The sequence below is a fragment of the Heteronotia binoei genome, chromosome 13 (assembly GCF_032191835.1).
Source record: "Heteronotia binoei isolate CCM8104 ecotype False Entrance Well chromosome 13, APGP_CSIRO_Hbin_v1, whole genome shotgun sequence".
Lineage (NCBI taxonomy): Eukaryota > Metazoa > Chordata > Lepidosauria > Squamata > Gekkonidae > Heteronotia > Heteronotia binoei.
The window spans coordinates 46,395,673-46,413,459 of NC_083235.1; the positions used below are offsets into that span (position 1 = coordinate 46,395,673).

The 17,787-nt window shown below is 42.5% G+C and overlaps 1 protein-coding gene across 2 annotated transcripts; it reads right to left on the reverse strand.

The window, feature by feature from the left end:
• Positions 1–1,574: 1,574 nt before the first annotated feature.
• On the reverse strand, positions 1,575–14,734 carry CNPY2 (canopy FGF signaling regulator 2). Of its 2 annotated transcripts, none has more exons than XM_060252763.1 (6): positions 14,391–14,734; positions 10,978–11,105; positions 8,130–8,245; positions 6,006–6,203; positions 4,692–4,788; positions 1,575–1,889 (listed from the first exon to the last, which is right to left on the reverse strand). In XM_060252763.1, the coding sequence occupies exons 2-6, from the start codon at positions 11,081–11,083 to the stop codon at positions 1,846–1,848; spliced, it is 561 nt and encodes a 186-aa protein (XP_060108746.1). In that variant the 5' UTR covers positions 11,084–11,105; positions 14,391–14,734; the 3' UTR covers positions 1,575–1,845. The 2 variants fall into 2 exon arrangements, with proteins under 2 accessions (XP_060108746.1, XP_060108747.1); XM_060252764.1 differs by lacking the exon at positions 14,391–14,734 and adding an exon at positions 14,304–14,317.
• Between the last annotated feature and the right edge of the window lie 3,053 nt (positions 14,735–17,787).

Consider the following 17,787-nt stretch of genomic DNA (forward strand, 5'->3'; position numbering starts at 1 on the left):
GACAAGTGCTCATCCAGCTGCTGCTTAAAGACTGCCAGTGAGAGGGAGCTCTCCACCTCCCTAGGTAGCTGATTCCACTGTTGAACAATTCTTACTGTAAAAAAGTTTTTCTTAATACCCACGCTTAATTTAAACCCATTATTGCGGGTCCTATCTTCTGCCACCAACAGGAACAGCTCCCTGCCCTCCTCTAGGTGACAGCCCTTCAAATACTTAGAGAGCAATCATGTCCCCCCTCAATCTCCTCTTCTCCAGACTGAACATTCCCAAGTCCTTCAACCTTTCCTCATAGGGTTTGGTTGACTTATGGCAATCTTATAAATTAATGACCTCCAAAACGTCCTATCAATAACAGCTTTGTTCAGGTCTTGCACACAAAGGGCCCAGGTTTCCTTTACTGAGTCAATCTCAAGTTGAATCTTCCTCTGTTCCTGCTGCCTTCAACTTTCCTAGCATAAAATGCTGGTGTTAATATATAAAGTTCTAAACAGAATGAGGTCAGGCTGTCTGAAGGTTCTATTTGCCAAGCACATCACCTGCCCACACTGTAATCTTAAAGAATGAAATATCAGTATCTTTTTAGCATCCCAGTACAAGTGATAGATGGTAGCTAGTTTATGCTAGAAGCATCCTAAACAAACAACTGCAGTTTGTACATTTAAAATTGTTATATGTAGTACACACCTATGCCATCGCTTGAGCAAAAGAAACTAAACTATAAAGTGACCTCAACCACAGCAAATTCATTTTTCCTGCCCTCACTAGCAGATCTGTGATTTTTCATCAAAGATCTAAAAATAGGTGTTAAATATATAACCAACTTCCCTTTCAAAACAGAGTGAATACATCATTCTCAGCTCATAGACACCTAATTCCTCTGCTCAATGCAAGCCTCCTTAACAGTAACATATCATTTTGACAAACCAGAAATGGGGTTTCAAATTTTTCAGTTTATATGCTCAGAATTGAGACTGGGGAAACAGCTTATGGTGACCAGTTGCTCCACAGCCATAATGTGCTCAGTGACTTGCTATAGGGATGAGCTGTTCTGCATAAATCTTCTACAATAATATTTCCTGGAGACCACTGTCTGAGGTATGGATACCTTCCACATGAGCAGGTGTACCAAGCAGCAGTCTGTTCTGCTGTCTTAACTGATGTGTGATGCTGCACTGCAGGTATTTGAAGGCAGTCTTGACACTGCTGGCAAAGCATATGCAACCAGCCTTAACAACTTCTGGTGCTGAGACAGCTAGAAATTGATCCTTCCCTACAATGGCTCCCTCCTAGGACTGATACTGAAGATGTCTGTACAATGGGTTTATCCCCTACTCAAAGAAGGGTTACTGAGACACAATGAAATGACTTATTACAATAAGATCGTGATAGAACCACACAGGGACACTCTCTCAAGGCACCAACTATTCAGAGTTAAATCAGAATCCATGAGCGTGTTCCTGGTCCTTTGACTCCAACCTATAGATCAGCCTGTCTGCATACTGTAACGAACACAGACCAACACTACAGAGACAGATTTGGCTATGCATAGGAAAAAATGGACTCAGAGCCCATAACACGTTATAAAAAGGAAAGATTTCATTAATATTTTTTTAAGTCAAATGACAGACAACTTTTCTTTCATTTGCTTTCTGTTTTGTTTTGTTTTTTAAAAAACAAATCTATAAAGTTTTGTATTTTCTTCTGGAGGCACAATCATAGATTGTTTAACGTTCTTTGCAAAATGGACAGATGGTGAAAAAAACAGCAGCTGGAAACTGGAAGGTGGTTCTCCACAACGGATAAATTATCCCACAGCATTCATCTGACTAGTTGAGCCTACGCATGTCACAATTCATCATGTGAGAGATGCAAGGCATGGTCACACAAATCTGCAAGAGAAGGAAAAAAAACCAAGTCTGTGATACTTTGAGGGCAAAATAATCTCATATATGAGGTCCATGGGAGCCAGCGTGGGATAGTGGTTAAGCGCGGCAGACTCTAATCTGGAGAACTTGGTTTCATTCCCCACTCCTCCAATGAAACCTGCTGGGTGACCTTGGGCCAGTCATAGTTCTCTCAGAACTCTCTCAGTTGTGGGGAGAGGAAGGGAAGGCAATTATAAGCCACTTTGAGACTCCTCGGACAGAGAAAAGTGGGGCACAGAAGCCAACTCTTCTTCTTGAAAGCACCAGCCCAGCCACTGTTTCCTTGCACAGATGGTTTTTATTTTCAGTTGACAGCTCTAGGCACCTGAAGATGTGGTCATCTTCACCCTCCTCAGGGTTACAATACACTACAAAGGAGAAGAGCCACAATCTGCCTCTTTGCCTAGGAAAACTCCCTGAGACAACTGGCTGCTTCTTCTCCCTTCTCCTAGCTAACTTGGCTTCCCTTTCTGCTCGTGTCTTCTCCCTCCAGCCAGCCCCCTCCCATTTCCCTTTCCTCTCTTTTTTATAGCCCTACCTTCACACCTGGCCTTTTAGCTAAGTTCCACCTCCTCTTCTCTGTTCCCTGCTCTCCACAGCCATGCCACATCTAGAAACACCTGGGCCCAAAGACCCACTGTTCTTCCTTCTACGGTTGCTCACTGCCTCCATACCTTTTGAGCTTCCCTGGGACAGACTGCCAAAGCTGCCCAGTTGCTGAGGCTACCATACCTGCGCTCTCCTAAATTCTGGTCATGTTGGGTGCTTGCTTGACCCCATTTCTTGAAGTTTTAAGCTCCTCATACACTGCTAGAAAGCTACATTCAGTTTAGAGGTCACACACTGTGTGGGCCTATTCATATACAGAGGAAGACCTGGATTCGCAATAGAACCCCACCCCCCCACACACCAAAAAAAAAGTACGTACAGAGAATGTTATTGTTTGTGTGTATTTCAGGGCGCTATTGCCTCAACATTTTCTTGGGTAGACTTTGAAGATGTTCTTCCTGTAGCCACCATTTTCCAAGAAGGTGGATATGGTTATTCTGATATTTAAAATTCACTTAGGATGCTCAGTGTCAAAATATAAAGCCAATTCACTATAATAGTTGTAGAAACAGCCATTTTCCGGTAGCTACCATTTTGTAAGATGGTGGATCTTTTTTCCACATTCCCTCTAGGCCCAATGAAGTGCATCCACAACAACTCCCTTTTATACATGGTTGACATGTATAAAGCTCCATTTATATGGCACCTGCCCACAAGCCTATTTAGCTCAGTCTACTCTGGAAGAAGCTCTCCAGCAGAGAAAGGTCTTTTCCAGCATGTAATTTACAAGGCCCTTATTAATTGGGAAGACTGGGGATTGAACCTCTGGCCTACTTCAAGCAAGATTATATGCTCTACCATTCAGCCATGCTTCCCTCCCAAACTTTTCATTACTTTATTTATGTAGACGAAATGTAGAGCAGATGACTCAATTATTAGTTTGGGGGCCACAGGATCAACAAACATGGTTCACTTACTTATAAAATCTAGCCATGCTTATGGACAAACATACAATTAATCTAGTTACCAGATAATCATCAAAGCCATTCCTACCAGTAAACAGGTGATGGATGGCACCCTTATCTTACTGATCTATCACAGGGAAGCACCGCTGTGTTTGCTGTTGCTGGTCAGAAACAGACACTGATCAACGGATATAGTCTGGCTGTACTGCCATGGCATGTTTCCTGTACTCAAATCACAGGGGGCAAGGGTCAGGTAGAAACAAGCAGTCAAGTTTGTTGTCCAAAAATAGCTCAGTGCTACATGCAAGCTTCCTTACAGGTACCCTTGGCAACGTCATTCTTTTGACAGCCAATGAAAGTCTTTGAAAAAAGAAAGAAGGAAGGAAGGAGAGATGTTCTTATTGGTCTGTTCTCTTGGCTCCAAGAAAATAATTGACAGAAATTAAAAGGGGAAATAAAAAATCTTCAACAGTTGTAAAAGATAGAATACAGCTGCCAGCATCTTGTTTTCTTCATACGTTAGTAATTCTAGTGTTTGAGATGCTCAGACCTTTCTGGCAGAGGCAGGTTTCATTTATTTTCAGTATGCCAGAATTTAGTTTATGGGATGTCTGAATTCATGTATTTGCAATTGGCTGACAAACCATTATCAGAAGTTTGCACAATGTCTGAATTTCTAAGACTGTGGCCATACTGCCTCCAGAGGCTGCCACTCCACAGAAGAAGCAGTAAAGCTAATTACATTAAAGACAGAGAATTAAAGTAGTGAAGCAACTTAAAGCCAAGGTTTCTGTTGTATGTTTGGAGGCTCAAATCATGGTTTGGATTCTGAATTGGGCTAGCCTGGCTTGGTATGCTGTAAGTACAGAGGCACAGGCAGACAATGCACAGGAGAGAGCTAAAACTTTTAAAATTTTAGCTGACAATTTCTACTTATTGCCTAACAGGACATTTTTCAAACTAACTTGTTAGAAGAGTCCTATGCAACTCAATTTTCCCCAAGAATAAATAAATCTTAATGAGTTAACTCTGTATATGAATACATGGTTCTGAAGAACACAGCATCCTTTACTTATTTTTACACAATGCACACGACACTCCAGCAGCCTTGAATTCACTTGGTGGCACTGGACTATCTTCCCAACAAGGTGACAGGGCAATGGAGTTCCACCCCATGAGGGCCTGGGCACACCAGCTGGCTTGGAACCTGCCTCATGTCCAAGCTGGCCATTCTTGAATCCCACATGCTCACCTGTGCGTTTGCTGCACAGCCGGTCCTTCACATTTTCTGCCTCATGGGAGAAGAACTCTATGAGCTCATCTTCGTATTCTTCGGCTATACTCTCGCACTGCACAGGAGAACCAAAGAAATCAGTCAAGCAAATCTGCTGCCAATCCCACAGGCGCACTAGACCCAGCCAATCATAAACAGAACTAATACTAGGATCAAGACTACTTTTGTAACTCTCCTCTTATGACTGTAAAATGGAAAGTACTCAAAAGTCAAACTGAGTCTGCCTGTGGATGAGCAAAAGTCCACTGGATTGGATATTATCATATTGATGTCATGGCTTCTCTCCTTCCACAAGCAGACATCTTGTTAGTTATATATGGAAACTAAATATAAATGCCCTTATAGCCACCATAATGAATGCTCCCTTGCTAAGCAGGCTGATTATGTGGGTATATGAGTGGTGCTTATGCACTGGTTCCTGCAGCAGTCTGCCTTGAGCCTCAACAAGAAAGGCAGAGAACAAATGAACAAAAAAAATTATTAAAGATGCTGCAGGAACATGGGTGGTGACAAAGAAATTTGAAATAAATGTAGCTATTTGATTCAAACCTCCCTCCCAACAAAAAAAATGTTTAGATTGTACAGAAGAAGAGACCACACAGAACCTAAGAATACTCCAGAGAAATCTATGCAAATCTTGAGGGGGCTAAGCTCCTTGAAATGTAAACTACAGACTGTCATAGCAGCTGGTCTTCTTGTATGTGGCCAAACTTGCTTAACATAAGAGCCACACAGAATAAATGTCAGATGTCTGAGAGCCGCAAGACATTAACGTCAGGTGTTTGGGAGCTGCAAGACATGAACATCAGGTGTTTGGGAGCTGCAAGACGGGAGGGAGGGAAGGAAGGAAGGAAAATAGATGAGGGAGAGGTTGAAAGAAAGCAACTTTAACTTTAAACACATTCTCCAAGCTGCCAGCCAACAGGGCAGTGGGGGCTTCAAGAGCCACATGCGGCTCCCAAGCCACAGTTTGGCCACCTCTGTTGTATACCATCTATTGTGCCCATCCTTTGCTGTCCCATGTCCATAACATATCTTGTAAACCAAGGAGACAGCCCAAAATGCTAGCTTTAGTTATACTGCAACTAATTTACTACATAAAATTTGTTAAGATATCAGGTACTTGTCACAGTGGTGCATTCCATACACGTAACAAGTGAACGACAGCATTAAGTTCCCGAAAGGAAGAGATCCTACCAAGGATCCAACTAAGATCTCCTTTTTCCAGATGCCAAGACTTATAACAGCCAGCTGTTACACTACATTACTCACCGCAAATTTCAGGCTCGACGTCACATCACCATCAAATTTGGTTTCAGAAAGGTCCATTTTAGTTCCATCATGAGAGATAACTCTTACATAGCTTTTACGATTGGTGGATGGATCCACCTTCTCTCCATAATCTTTCATGTTCTCACAAATACGCTCCAGCAATTCTGTCAGGTGAGCTTCAGACCTGGCATAGGGGACCTATGGCAGAATGAAGGCAGTCTGCTAGGCAGATGGCAAAAGCCTCTTTACCACAAAAAACAATACAAACAACCCCATTTCCACTCTGGAACATAGTGGTTTCAGTTGACTTAATGACTAATAAAGGTTTGTCCATGAAAAGCATGATGTCTTCCCCTTCCCCCAACACAGGAGGACTGTGACTGAAGTCTTCTCGATCCAGGAAACCTTGAATCAGATTTCATTTTGCTGTGACTTTCCAATACAGACACCTATGAAAATTAAGTCTGTTTCCTCCCCACAAACCAAAATTCCAAACCTTGGTTTAATCCCCTTCCTACCTTGAGAGGTAAGTTAGGCTGACAGAGAATGATTGGCTAAGATCACCCAGTCAACTTAAGAGAAGACTGGGAATTTGAATCAAGTTCTCTTTTGCCCTAGTTGAACATTCTAACTCATAGGTCCCAAAACTTGTCAAGTTTCTGAAGCGCTTTAGAAGCTTTGCAAACATGTAGTGGGATCCCACCACAAAATTGCTGCCAGGAGGAGTATGGCCAGTCACAAGATAGCTGCCCTAGCACTTGTTGTGAAGCTCCAAGCCAAGTGTCTTCTGTCACTTCCAAATGGGTGCTCCCTACAGATACAAAGGTGGTACCACTTGGGTTCTTCTGAAGCAACTCAAGCCCAATTGAGGTGGAGGAAAACAAGACTGGTTGTTTGTTTGGGGAGGGAAAAAAGTGGGTGCCACAAAACATATTAGCAGATACCATGATGCCTGCGGGTGCCACATTGGAGGTAACTGTTCTAATCACTGTTTTAACTGCGGCACTCAAAAAGAGATGTGCATCCCATCAAAGAACGTGGCTGAGAACTCCCACATCAAGGTTTGTTTAGAATAGCCAGAGGAAGAATCATAACTGTTTTAATCATGGGCCCAGTGCTCTAGAATGAATTGCCTATGTAGGTGTGTAAACACACCACTTAGTTAGCTTTATAACACCACTGAAAAGCCCATCTGTTTTAAGCAGCTGGAAATGGTTTTTGTTGCTTTAATTAGTGACACTGGACACTGTGTTTCTAGATTTTTAACTGAGTGCTGAATTTTGTTCTAAGGCTCTTATATACCATCTGTTTTATGGTTTGACTTTATACTTTCAACTGTTAAGTTGACTCAGGGTTTTTTTTGCAGTAAGGCTATTAGGGTATATGAAAATAAACAAATTAGCTGATGGAGGTCTCTCACAGAATGCTGAGCATGCCATTGCCTCCTTTTGAAAGGGAAATTCCTTCTTGACTAAATAGCCTCAGTCCATTTGGGAAACTTTTACAGAGCTAGAGAAGGAAAGAAGGAATAAGACCCAGAAAGATTCTAGTGTCTCCATTCCTTTTTAACAAAAGTTTAACATTCAAGCATGAGACTGTTTCTACAGATGTCATTCATACATCAGTGTTCGAAATATTTCCTCATCTCCAGTTCTAGAAAGGAGAATGACCTCATTGCCCTCCTAGTGTTTTCATCAGTTGCCACTGCTATTAAGGAAGGGCCAGGGGCTGCTTACTCTTCAGCTGTCTGAATAAGGAGACACCTGCTCCCAAGGGATGCAAACACCTGCTGCTACCTGGCCCTAGCTGCTACATACCCCTCCAAACTGGTACACTATTTCTTCTGTGGCTGTTCTTAAGCCATTAAAGAGAAACAGTTTGAGCTTCAGCAACGCTAACATCTAAGGAGAAGAAAGAGGACATTTTACATTTCCTATACATCCATCTGTCAACACTGCCTTTGTTTCTTTTTGTTATTGTCTTTATTGTACATGCGACAGTTCCCTTTTATTGGGAGCTACTGTGTACACTTAGCATCAAGCAGAAAAGTAGCATGTAAGTACTTTCTAAATGAATAAACAGAAAAAGATTCTACTGATCTAGAACAAGCAAAAACCCAGTTACCTCAACAACTGACTGGCTTCCATCTGGATTGATGCGGAAGGAACCCATCTGAATTGTTTTCTTGGGGTCTACCTGAGAAATTTCCCATTCCAGTTCATCTACCAGGGCCCGACATGCTAAAAGGAGAGAAAACTTAAATCTAGATAGCAACAACTAAAGAAGAGATTATTCATGCAAGGACATCATTTGAAAAGGCAAATTCAGAATCTAGTCTTAAACATAAAAATGAGATGATTCTTATTTCCCCACATCACAGGGCTGGATTAAATGACCTTCAGGTACTTTCTGGAGCTGTTCATAGGACTATTCAAAACATTCAACAAATTATCCAGACAAATCCGAACAGGATCAAAAAGCTTGGCTGCCCATTGCAATGCTTACCTCAGCTTTCCATTTCATTCATTTTCTGTCAATCAAATGCTCATCTATCCCATCAGTGGTTGTTTCCAAAATGCAACTCCCTCCTTCCTACTATCGTATGGACCTACCCTTATGATTTACATCCAGTTCCAACATTTTGCCAAAATCTAGCATCTGAATAAATGCAGTATTCAATATGAAACCTATGGCAAACAGGAAGCCTTTCACACATCGGTGACTCTAGAAGATTCAGGGGAGTGAAGGTGTGTCAAAGGGGAGTAAAGATCTTGCTATACACATTATCCACCAATGTAAAATACACATTTTAACTCTTGCTATAGGACTTTAATATACAGCAATTATTAGCTCGGAAAACAAAAGCAGGAAAAATTTAGGGAAAGGATCCACTACCCCTTGGAGTTATCTTTCATGTCATACCATTGTGCATGCCAGTAATTGTGATCTAGTTACAATTAATATTAGGTAGGTAAATTGTGTGCATGTGTGCAGAAGGGGCTTTAAATGAGTAGAAGGAAAGTGTCAACCTGAAGACTTTGCTTTAAGACTTCCCAGGGCAACAAAAAAAATCTTTCCTCCTATTCTTTCTCACCTCTAGCATAAGGAGGGCCTTCAACTCTGCTGTTAAAACTACAGGTTCCATTTCTGCTTTGGAAACTAGCAACCCTTCATAAGAGAGAATCTAGTAGCCACAGCTAAGGTGAAGCTACAGTAGTTTCAAAAAATTGTTTTCTGAAAGAACTGGGCGCTGTAGAAGGACATTAGCAATCCAAACACCTCCCTTCCCAACATGAGTGAAAAATTCTTCTAGATGCAAGCACTTCACATGGTGGGGGATAACATTTGTTTAATGCTGACCATACCACTACCCCAATTATGAACAAGGCTTCCATGCTAAGGCCTGGCCACGATCAGGAGTATTCATTGTTAGTGCACAGTAGTGCCAAACATTTGAGCTGGCTTGCAAAGTAAAACCAATATAAATGCAGAAATCACATTTTAGCAGTCTCCCCCAGGACAGGCAACATTGGACCCATCCCTTAATTATTAGGGACTCTTACACAATGGTGAAAGATCAATACGTGATGCTGTTGTAGGAATGCAAATTAGCTGTACATCAGCTGAAAGGCAGGGAAGAGGCATTTTCACCCCCTCCTTCAGAATAAAGAGAACCAATGCTTTGGCAGAGATATACCCATATTAATCTCCCAGCCACTCACCCCATGACAGAGCAGAACATACAGATGCAGACCCCTTAAGCATACAGTGGAAAATTCTGATGCAAGATACATAATAAAGGGGCAAATCTTAAGTGCTATGCTGGGTCCATGCTAGATGGACTGAGAGCTAAAAGTACACATGATGTACAAATTCAACAATTATTTTTTCTTTTAACAAAATGTAGCTCCTGGGACAAGGATTTAAAGACAAACTGGCTTAAGAAAAACAGCGCTATTTTTCCTCCTTGTATTATTTCCCACAGAAAAGTGCCACATCCAAGTTGATTTTGCCCTGACTGTGAGGGGAAAAAATATACAAATTCTGTTTATAAATGGCACATTTCTTATTTGCTATTTAATGCTTCATGAAGATATGCTGTTCTCTTAATTTGCTTGTTGTGTAAATTCTCACAATCCGATCGGAATAATTGTTTGCTTTTGATTGTAACCCTTCCTATTCTGAATAAAAATAAAAAATAATTAAAAATGTACAAATTCATGGGAACCTGCATATGTTTTTCTTAGCAGGGGCAAAAGCAACATGGTAATGGCAATTTTGGGTGGAACACAATGAAAAGGAAAGAGTTAAATAGCCCTTTGCCACACATCCCCATGTCAGTCTCTACTTTTGAAATGCTGCTTATTTATCAAAATTTGTGCCCCTACTTATTCATCAAAATTTGCGACCCACCACTTCCTTGACATCTGAGGCTGGGGGTGGGTTACAAGAAAGCAAAATACAATTTGTGTCTTCTGATACAGCATTTGACCAGGATGGAGCCACCACACAGAAGGCCCTGGTAAAAGAGAGGTGAGCCGCTTGAGAGCCAAAAGATTGCGTGATGAAGAACACGGGCAATGTGGGAGGATCATAGTGGTCCTTCAGGTATGATGGTCCCAGACTATTTAGTGCCAGGTACAGCATGCTTGAAACCCAGTTATGTTCCATTTAAAATGTGATGAATATAACCTACATGTTATGTATAATTCTGTTATCTACAATAAGAAAAGTAAGAAACAGAAGATAAATTTCACTGACCAGCTTGCCCACCACTACCAGCCTTTCCATGACATCTAGAATTCACTGTGTCCTTTAGAAATGCCTCACACTATGCTTGCTGAAATCAGAAAGTCGGATAATACTAGGAAAAATCAACACATCTGTACTGTGCTGACAGATATTCCTCACTAGAACTAGTACCGTGTAATTAATTAAATAATTAGTAAATGGTTTAATTTGCTCCTTTTACCTCCACAATGGAGATCTTGGCTCTTCCTGGTAAGGGCACCCTTTAACAGCAGTAAGAGGACGATGGACAGGCAAAGCATGCTTGAAACCCAGCCATTCATCTTCATGGATGTGGCCAAGCACAACAGACTGCATGTAAAGGCAGAAGTTAGCTTCCAGGCAGTTTAGGAATATTATTTATTTATTGTCACTACTGACCCAAATGGTCTCACAGTGATTTAAAATATTAAAACCATATTATAAGGTAAAAACCAAATAAAACCAATTAACAAATATAAAATATTAACATTAAAATATTAAATTATTAAAATATGTGGATAGCAGCATACCACAACCCAAATATGCGGATTACCCTCCAAAGGCAATTTGGCCTTGCTTGCCCTGCAAAAACTAAACAAATCTGGCAGGGCACAGGTGTTATCTGAGAGTGCATTCCACGGGGGAGGGGCCACAACTAAGAGGGCCCTTCCCTAATGACAGCAAACTGAGACATCCTGGGGCCAGGCACTTTTAAGAGGCCCCTAAACGATAACCAAAGGGAGCGATGGGGTTGTAACAGGAAAGGTGGTCCTGAGGGTATGATAGTCTCAGACCATTAAGGGCTTTAAATGGTAATACCAACACCTTTAATTGGATCTGCAGAGTAATTGGTAACCAGTGCAACTGCCACAGAATTCGAGTAATATGAGCTGACCATGATGTTCTGGTCAGCAACCTGGCAGCTGCATTCCGGACCTCCTACAGTCTCCTAAGCATTTTCAAGGGTTGCCCTATGTAGAGCGACCTGCAGTAGTCCAATCTGGAGGTGACTGTTGCATGGATCAATGTGACAAAGTCTGACCCAGACAGCCTGGTGTAGGCTAAAACATGCCAACTGTGCTACCATGGATACTTGTGTACCTTGAGGCTTTTTACAGAGTCTAAATCTGTCAGTTGGATACCATCAAGTTTTGGGAGTGACCCTCCAGCTAGCATCTCAGTCTTTCTCAGCTGCATGACCTCCATCTTGGATGGATTCAACTTCAGCTGGCTCCCCTTTAAGCACTACTGCATCCAATCAATGGGATAGTGCCATGAGCCCTGCCACTGGCTGCTTATCCAGTGGGAGAAAGAGCTCAGTGCATCAATATATTGATGGCACCCAAGGGATTTTTTGTACAAAAAGCCCAGCAGGAATTCATTTGCATATTGGTTTGCATATTAGGTCACAACCCCTGACACCAAGCCAGTCGGAACTGTATTCCTGTGAGTTCTTGCTCAAAAAAAGCCCTGATGGCACCCAACTCCAAATCTCCTGACGATCTTGGCAAGAGGGTGTATATATATGTTAAATAACATCATACAGAGAACCAAATTCCACAATTCAGGTCTTATTAGAAAGACCCCTCCTCCATGACAGTGTCTCTTGAGGAACAAGGAAAACCAGGCATGGGTCTTTACCCCCAGGGAGACAAGGTAGTCAATCAGGACCAAATGGCCAACTATACTGAAGACCACTGATAGATCCAGAAAAATCAACAGTGCCAGTATGCCTTTGTCCAGATGTAAATTGAGATAGTCAGCCAAAGCAACCAGTGCTGTCTTGGTCCCAAAGCCATGCCTGAAGCCCAATTGAAAAGGGCCCAGGGTAAGTGTCTCATCCAGGAAAATCTGGAGCTGTTTGGCTACTGCTTGCTCAGTTACCTTCCCCTGAATAGATTAAACACTGGGTGGTAACTGGCAAGCTCCTTTTTATCTAAGGAGGGTTTCTTTAAAAAAGGTAAAGGTAGTCCCCTGTGCAAGTCATTTTCACACACGGCAGCCTTTTTACGGGGTGGTTTGCCATTGCCTTCCCCAGTCATCTACACCTTCCCCCCAGCAAGCTGGGTACTCATTTTACCAACCTCAGAAGGATGGAAGGCTGAGTCAACCCGGAGCCGGCTACCTGAACCAACTTCCGCTGGGACTGAACTCAGGTCGTAAGCAGAGGGCTCCAACTGCAGTACTGCAGCTTTAGCAAAGGTCTAATAATTGTCTCCTTAAGGGAGCTGGGGAAACAGCCCTGTGTGAGAGAAAAAATAATAATCTAACTCAAAGTGCCACTAACCACTTCATGGCATGATTTTACCAGCCGTGAGGGACAAGGATCCAATCAGCAGGTAGTTGGCTTCACAGCTGTCAGGATCCTGTCGACATTTGCAAGGGTGAAAAGGTCAAAAGAGTCCAAAAAAGAACCTGATGGTGAAAGCAGAGCCCTCATCCCACTACTGTTATCAAGTTCAGCGGCCAACTCCAGGAGGGGCTTTATCTGCAAAAATGTTTGCAAATGAATCACAGCTGAGGACCAAATCAGTATCAGGACACACCAAAGGGTGGTCAACTGTTGAACCAATATGAATAACTGAGCTGGTTGGGAACTAGCAGGTAAATTGGAGGCAGTAAAATAATCTTTTTTTCTTGCTTTCTCTGCCACCTCAAAGGCTTTCAATTAGTCTCTACAGTGTTTTCTCATGACTTCAATCCAAGTTCATTGCTAATTCTTAGCTGCTCCCTCAGATCCCAAAACAACTTGCTGCTGTTGCAAAGACTCTCATTCTAGTCTCCAACAAGAGCCATATACAAGCTGCCTGATGCTCAGGTCCCACCAAAGTTCCATAGCACATCCTACTGTGCCAACCAGCATTCCCAAAAGCTAGCATTTGTCCTCTGAGCTCAGGGTTTAAAACACAAAGTGTCCTTTGTGTGTGGAAGGCCAGTTACTACTGGTTTCCAGATGCTCAACCATATCATACAACTTTAGCTAAAAAGAAAGTTTAAGGTAAACGATTCCAGTTTCTGAAGGAAAACCTATCAAAATGTTTGAAACAACACAACAGTATAGATTTTAAACGTCCAACAAAGAGCATGAAAACAGCATTGCGTGCATGAAATTTTTCTTTTTAATCCTGGCAAGGAAACGGTACATATTAAGGGAATTTATGTTCACCCCCCCTCCCCAAAACCCCCCATACAATGTATATTCCGTTACTTTCCCTGGCTTATTGTTTGATCAAGAGAAACACTCCCCTCCCGTCATATTTCAAACCACTAATTTTAGTAACATATATCCTATCTCTCCACTGAGCAGCATTTGAAACCTTCCAACAAAAGAACCACTTAAATTGGAAGACTTCTTGGACTACAGAAGCTTTATCCAGCCTAAGGCAGATAAACTTTATCCAGCCATTTCAATATAGAGAGCTAATAACAGCATTTATAACTGAGTTGAACGTGGGAATCACTCCACCGATATTCCTAACATCAATTTTTCACAACAACTTGGTAAAGCAGATCAATATTTTGGTGCACATGGAGAGGCAAGTGCTGAGATTAAATGGACTAACCCCTGGAGTGCGTGGTAGAAGTGAGATTTGAAACGGAAACTTTATAGCTTACTCTTTCGCAAACACTGCTACGCCGCCAGAAATCCCCTCTATACAGTAAAACTGCCTCGTTTCCAAACTCGCTTCTTCCCCGTACTCAACTCTCACCACCTCCTCCCACGACAGAACCCAAATTCGCCCGAACCCCAATTTAATGTCGGCTGCAGCAGCTCCTCCAGGCTGCCTTCTCAAGGGGTGCCTAACTGCTGCCTGACCGGCAGACTACGCAAACTGGTAATCAGTACCACTTCCCGACTATCCCAATCCCATTTCCTCAATCTCACTCCGGGAAATCGGCCCAAACTCAACCCACATACCCTTCCTTTCCAAAACCTTCCTTTGAACGACGTCAAAACCAGTTTCCCCAGGACTCAGGCACTACTGTAGACCACTTATCTCTTTCCAAAGGACCTTCAAAGCCCTCCCTGATCGCGTGGCAAACGGCGCGGCAAACTGGTGGGAAAGTAGGCGTGGCTAGCCTGAATCTGTTCCGCAAGCGGAAAGGCTGTCGGGAGAGGGTTGGGGTAGGCATACCTTCTCGGCTCTCCGTGGAGACAAGAAAAAGACTAGAGTGGGAGGCGCCCACTGATTCTGGCATTATCTATTCTAGACGTTTAGGTAGATGTGGGAAGAGCGCAACGCCCTGTGGCTGCTAGTGGTTGGTTTGTACAGGATCGTCATCGCTCTGTTTTCATCACCTTCGTATGCTGTATAGCGCTTGTCTAGATCCGTTGCAAGCCTGCCTTGCTTGCAGCCTCAGATCCGCACCCCATGAATTATAAGAATTATAACTTTGGCCCCTGTCTCACCCTTCACGTACAGAAAAGACTGTATTGCGCTTTTTAAAAATTAAAACACATAAATCGCATGTCTAGGGTTGCCAGCCTATGTTGGGAAATACCTGGGGATTTTGGAGGTGGAAACTTGGGGAGGGACTTCAGCAGGGTATAAATACCACAGAGTTGACCATCCAAAGAAGCCATTTAATCCATGGGAATTGATTTGTGGGGATGTCACTCCTATCTCCCCTAATGAATATCTGAGGTTACACGCTAAACAAATGTTAAAGATGGCAAAATTCCTCCAAATGGATGTTTTTTCCTCCAGCCCTAAGCCTAAAAATAAGATATTAAGTGCACTTTATTTGGATGCACCAGTAACAGTCACCTTTTCAATGCTGGGGGGATTCATAGATGGTCTCAGAAAAACCATCCTTGATTCCTGTGATCTCATGGAAAATAGAGAATATGTACAAAGTAAAACAGGACAAATGTATGTTCTGTTTAACCACCCTCACCCCTCATGTCTGGTTGTAGAAGTAGTAGTATCAGGAGTGGTTTATAAGTTACTAATGATGGCTATTGCTATGCATGTATTTTGATAAATGTAGCTTGCATATACACTATATTGTATAAAAGTGTTATTGTTATTCCGGTGTTTTTTGACTTTATTCACTCACATCGGAACCTGTTGATATTTACCATTCTATAGCCTCTGCTGTCACCTTGCACGGCTAAAAAACCACAACTATTCCTCCAGAAACAAGAACCAAGGTGAAATACTTATCTTTTGAAGGTGATTCTCTCTTCTCATCCAAAACTGACAGCACCTTGGCAGAAATCATACAGAATAAGCAAACAGCCAAATTTTTGGGTGTCAGCAGTTCCACTTCCTTGCCTTACAAGCAGCACTCTCAACCTTGCTGCCAGTTTCAACCTCAGCACACAATGTACTCTAGGATATACCAGCATTTTTACCCTCCATCCATCCTGATCAACCACCACCACAAGGGAAGCATCAGACTACCAGTCCAAGGCAGCATCAGTCTCATCCACAGTTGCCTAAGGGTAACAACATTCTTCTGAGTCTCTGTTCTGATGGGCACCTGCCTTCATCTGTGTACATCTTGTTCCATTCATTTAATCCTGGAAGCAAATTACATCTGCTTCCTGGGTCCTCTCCATCTTTAGCGATAGATACAGGATTGAGTATCGGAAACTGCCTCCTCTGAGCTCCCTGCCCACTTTGTTTAGGTTACATTGTGCTTCTCATATGCCCCAAGCGATCTACTTGCAAAGGGAGCAACTGAGCGAGTGACTTCTGTGGACCCTGATTGGGGTTTTTACTCTAGGTCAGGGGTGACCAAACTGCAGCTCAGGAGCCACATGTGGCTCTTTCACACATTGTGTGGCTCTCAAAGCCCCCACTGCCCCATCAGCCAGCTTAGAGAAGGCATTTCTCTTTAAATCACTTCTCCAAGCCAAACCAGCTGGCAGCTTGGAGAATATGTTTAAAGTTGCTTTCTTTCCACCTCTCCCTCCCCCATCTATTTTCCTTCCTTTCTGTCTTGTGGCTTTCAAACATCTGATGTTCATGTCTTGCAGCTCTCAAACATCGGACTTTTTTCTATGTGCCTCTTACATTAAGCAAGTTTTGCTACCCCTGCTCTAGGTATTTTCTGATCCATAAGAGGGGTGGTGGTTCCAGATCCATTCTGGACCTTCACTTGTTGGACAAATATGTTCATGTTAAAAAGTTCCATGTCACTATGTTACAGTTGGAGTTACGGCTTTAAAATAGCATTTCTGGTTTGCAGTGTTGGATTTAAAAGAAGCCTATTTTCATGTTGCCATACACTCAGAGCATAGAAAGGTATCTTTGTTTTCAGTGTTCTGGCCAATATTTTCAATACAGGGTGCTGCCATTCTGCCTTGCCCCGGCCCCTAGAGTTTTAATGAAGTGTATGGACATAGGTACTACCTCTCTGAGTCCCAAAGGATGCACAGTATTCTATCCTGATGATTGGTTCATAATAGCTGACTCACTCCTCTTACTGAAATCTCACCTATTACTGGTTGTGTCAACAGTCTTCAAATTGGCTTTAGCAATTAACTGGGATAAATCCAGATTTTCTCCACCCCAACAGACTGAATTTATTGTTCTCAAACCCAGTCTCCATTTTTTGCCTCTCTCAGGTGATCTCATTGCCTGCCTTTTCTAAAACCTCTCACCAAATGAAGAAGCACTCTACATGTCGGACCTTAAAATGGCTTTATTGTACTATTTACAATGTACCAAATGTTTTTGCAAGGGACGCTTGCTACTATTTGTCATATTGGCCTTTGTAAGGGCACTGCTTTGTTCTCCCAGTCGACTTCACGCTGGATTTTTCAAACCATTAAACTGTATTATCTATGTATTGATGTTGCCTGTCCTCTCCATATAAAAGCTCACTCCACCAGGGCTTTCGCCTCATCAGGAGCCTTCCTCCATGGTGTTTGGATCAGCGACATCTGAAGAGCAGTGATGTGGTCCCTGGCCAACACATTCATCGAGCACTACGCAGTAGACATTGATGACTATCAGTAGTCAGCCATGGGGAAAGCAGTCTTGCATTCTTTGCTTGATGA

Coding starts and splice junctions, on each gene's coding strand:
- CNPY2 (XM_060252763.1), bottom strand. CDS start 11,083: ATGAAGATGAATGGCTGGGTTTCAAGCATGCTTTGCCTGTCCATCGTC. Junction 8,246..10,977: donor CCAAGATCTCCATTGTGGAG/GTAAAAGGAGCA, acceptor CTCTCCTTTTAG/CATGTCGGGCCCTGGTAGAT. Junction 4,789..6,005: donor CGTCGAGCCTGAAATTTGCG/GTGAGTAATGTA, acceptor TCTCCTGTGCAG/TGCGAGAGTATAGCCGAAGA.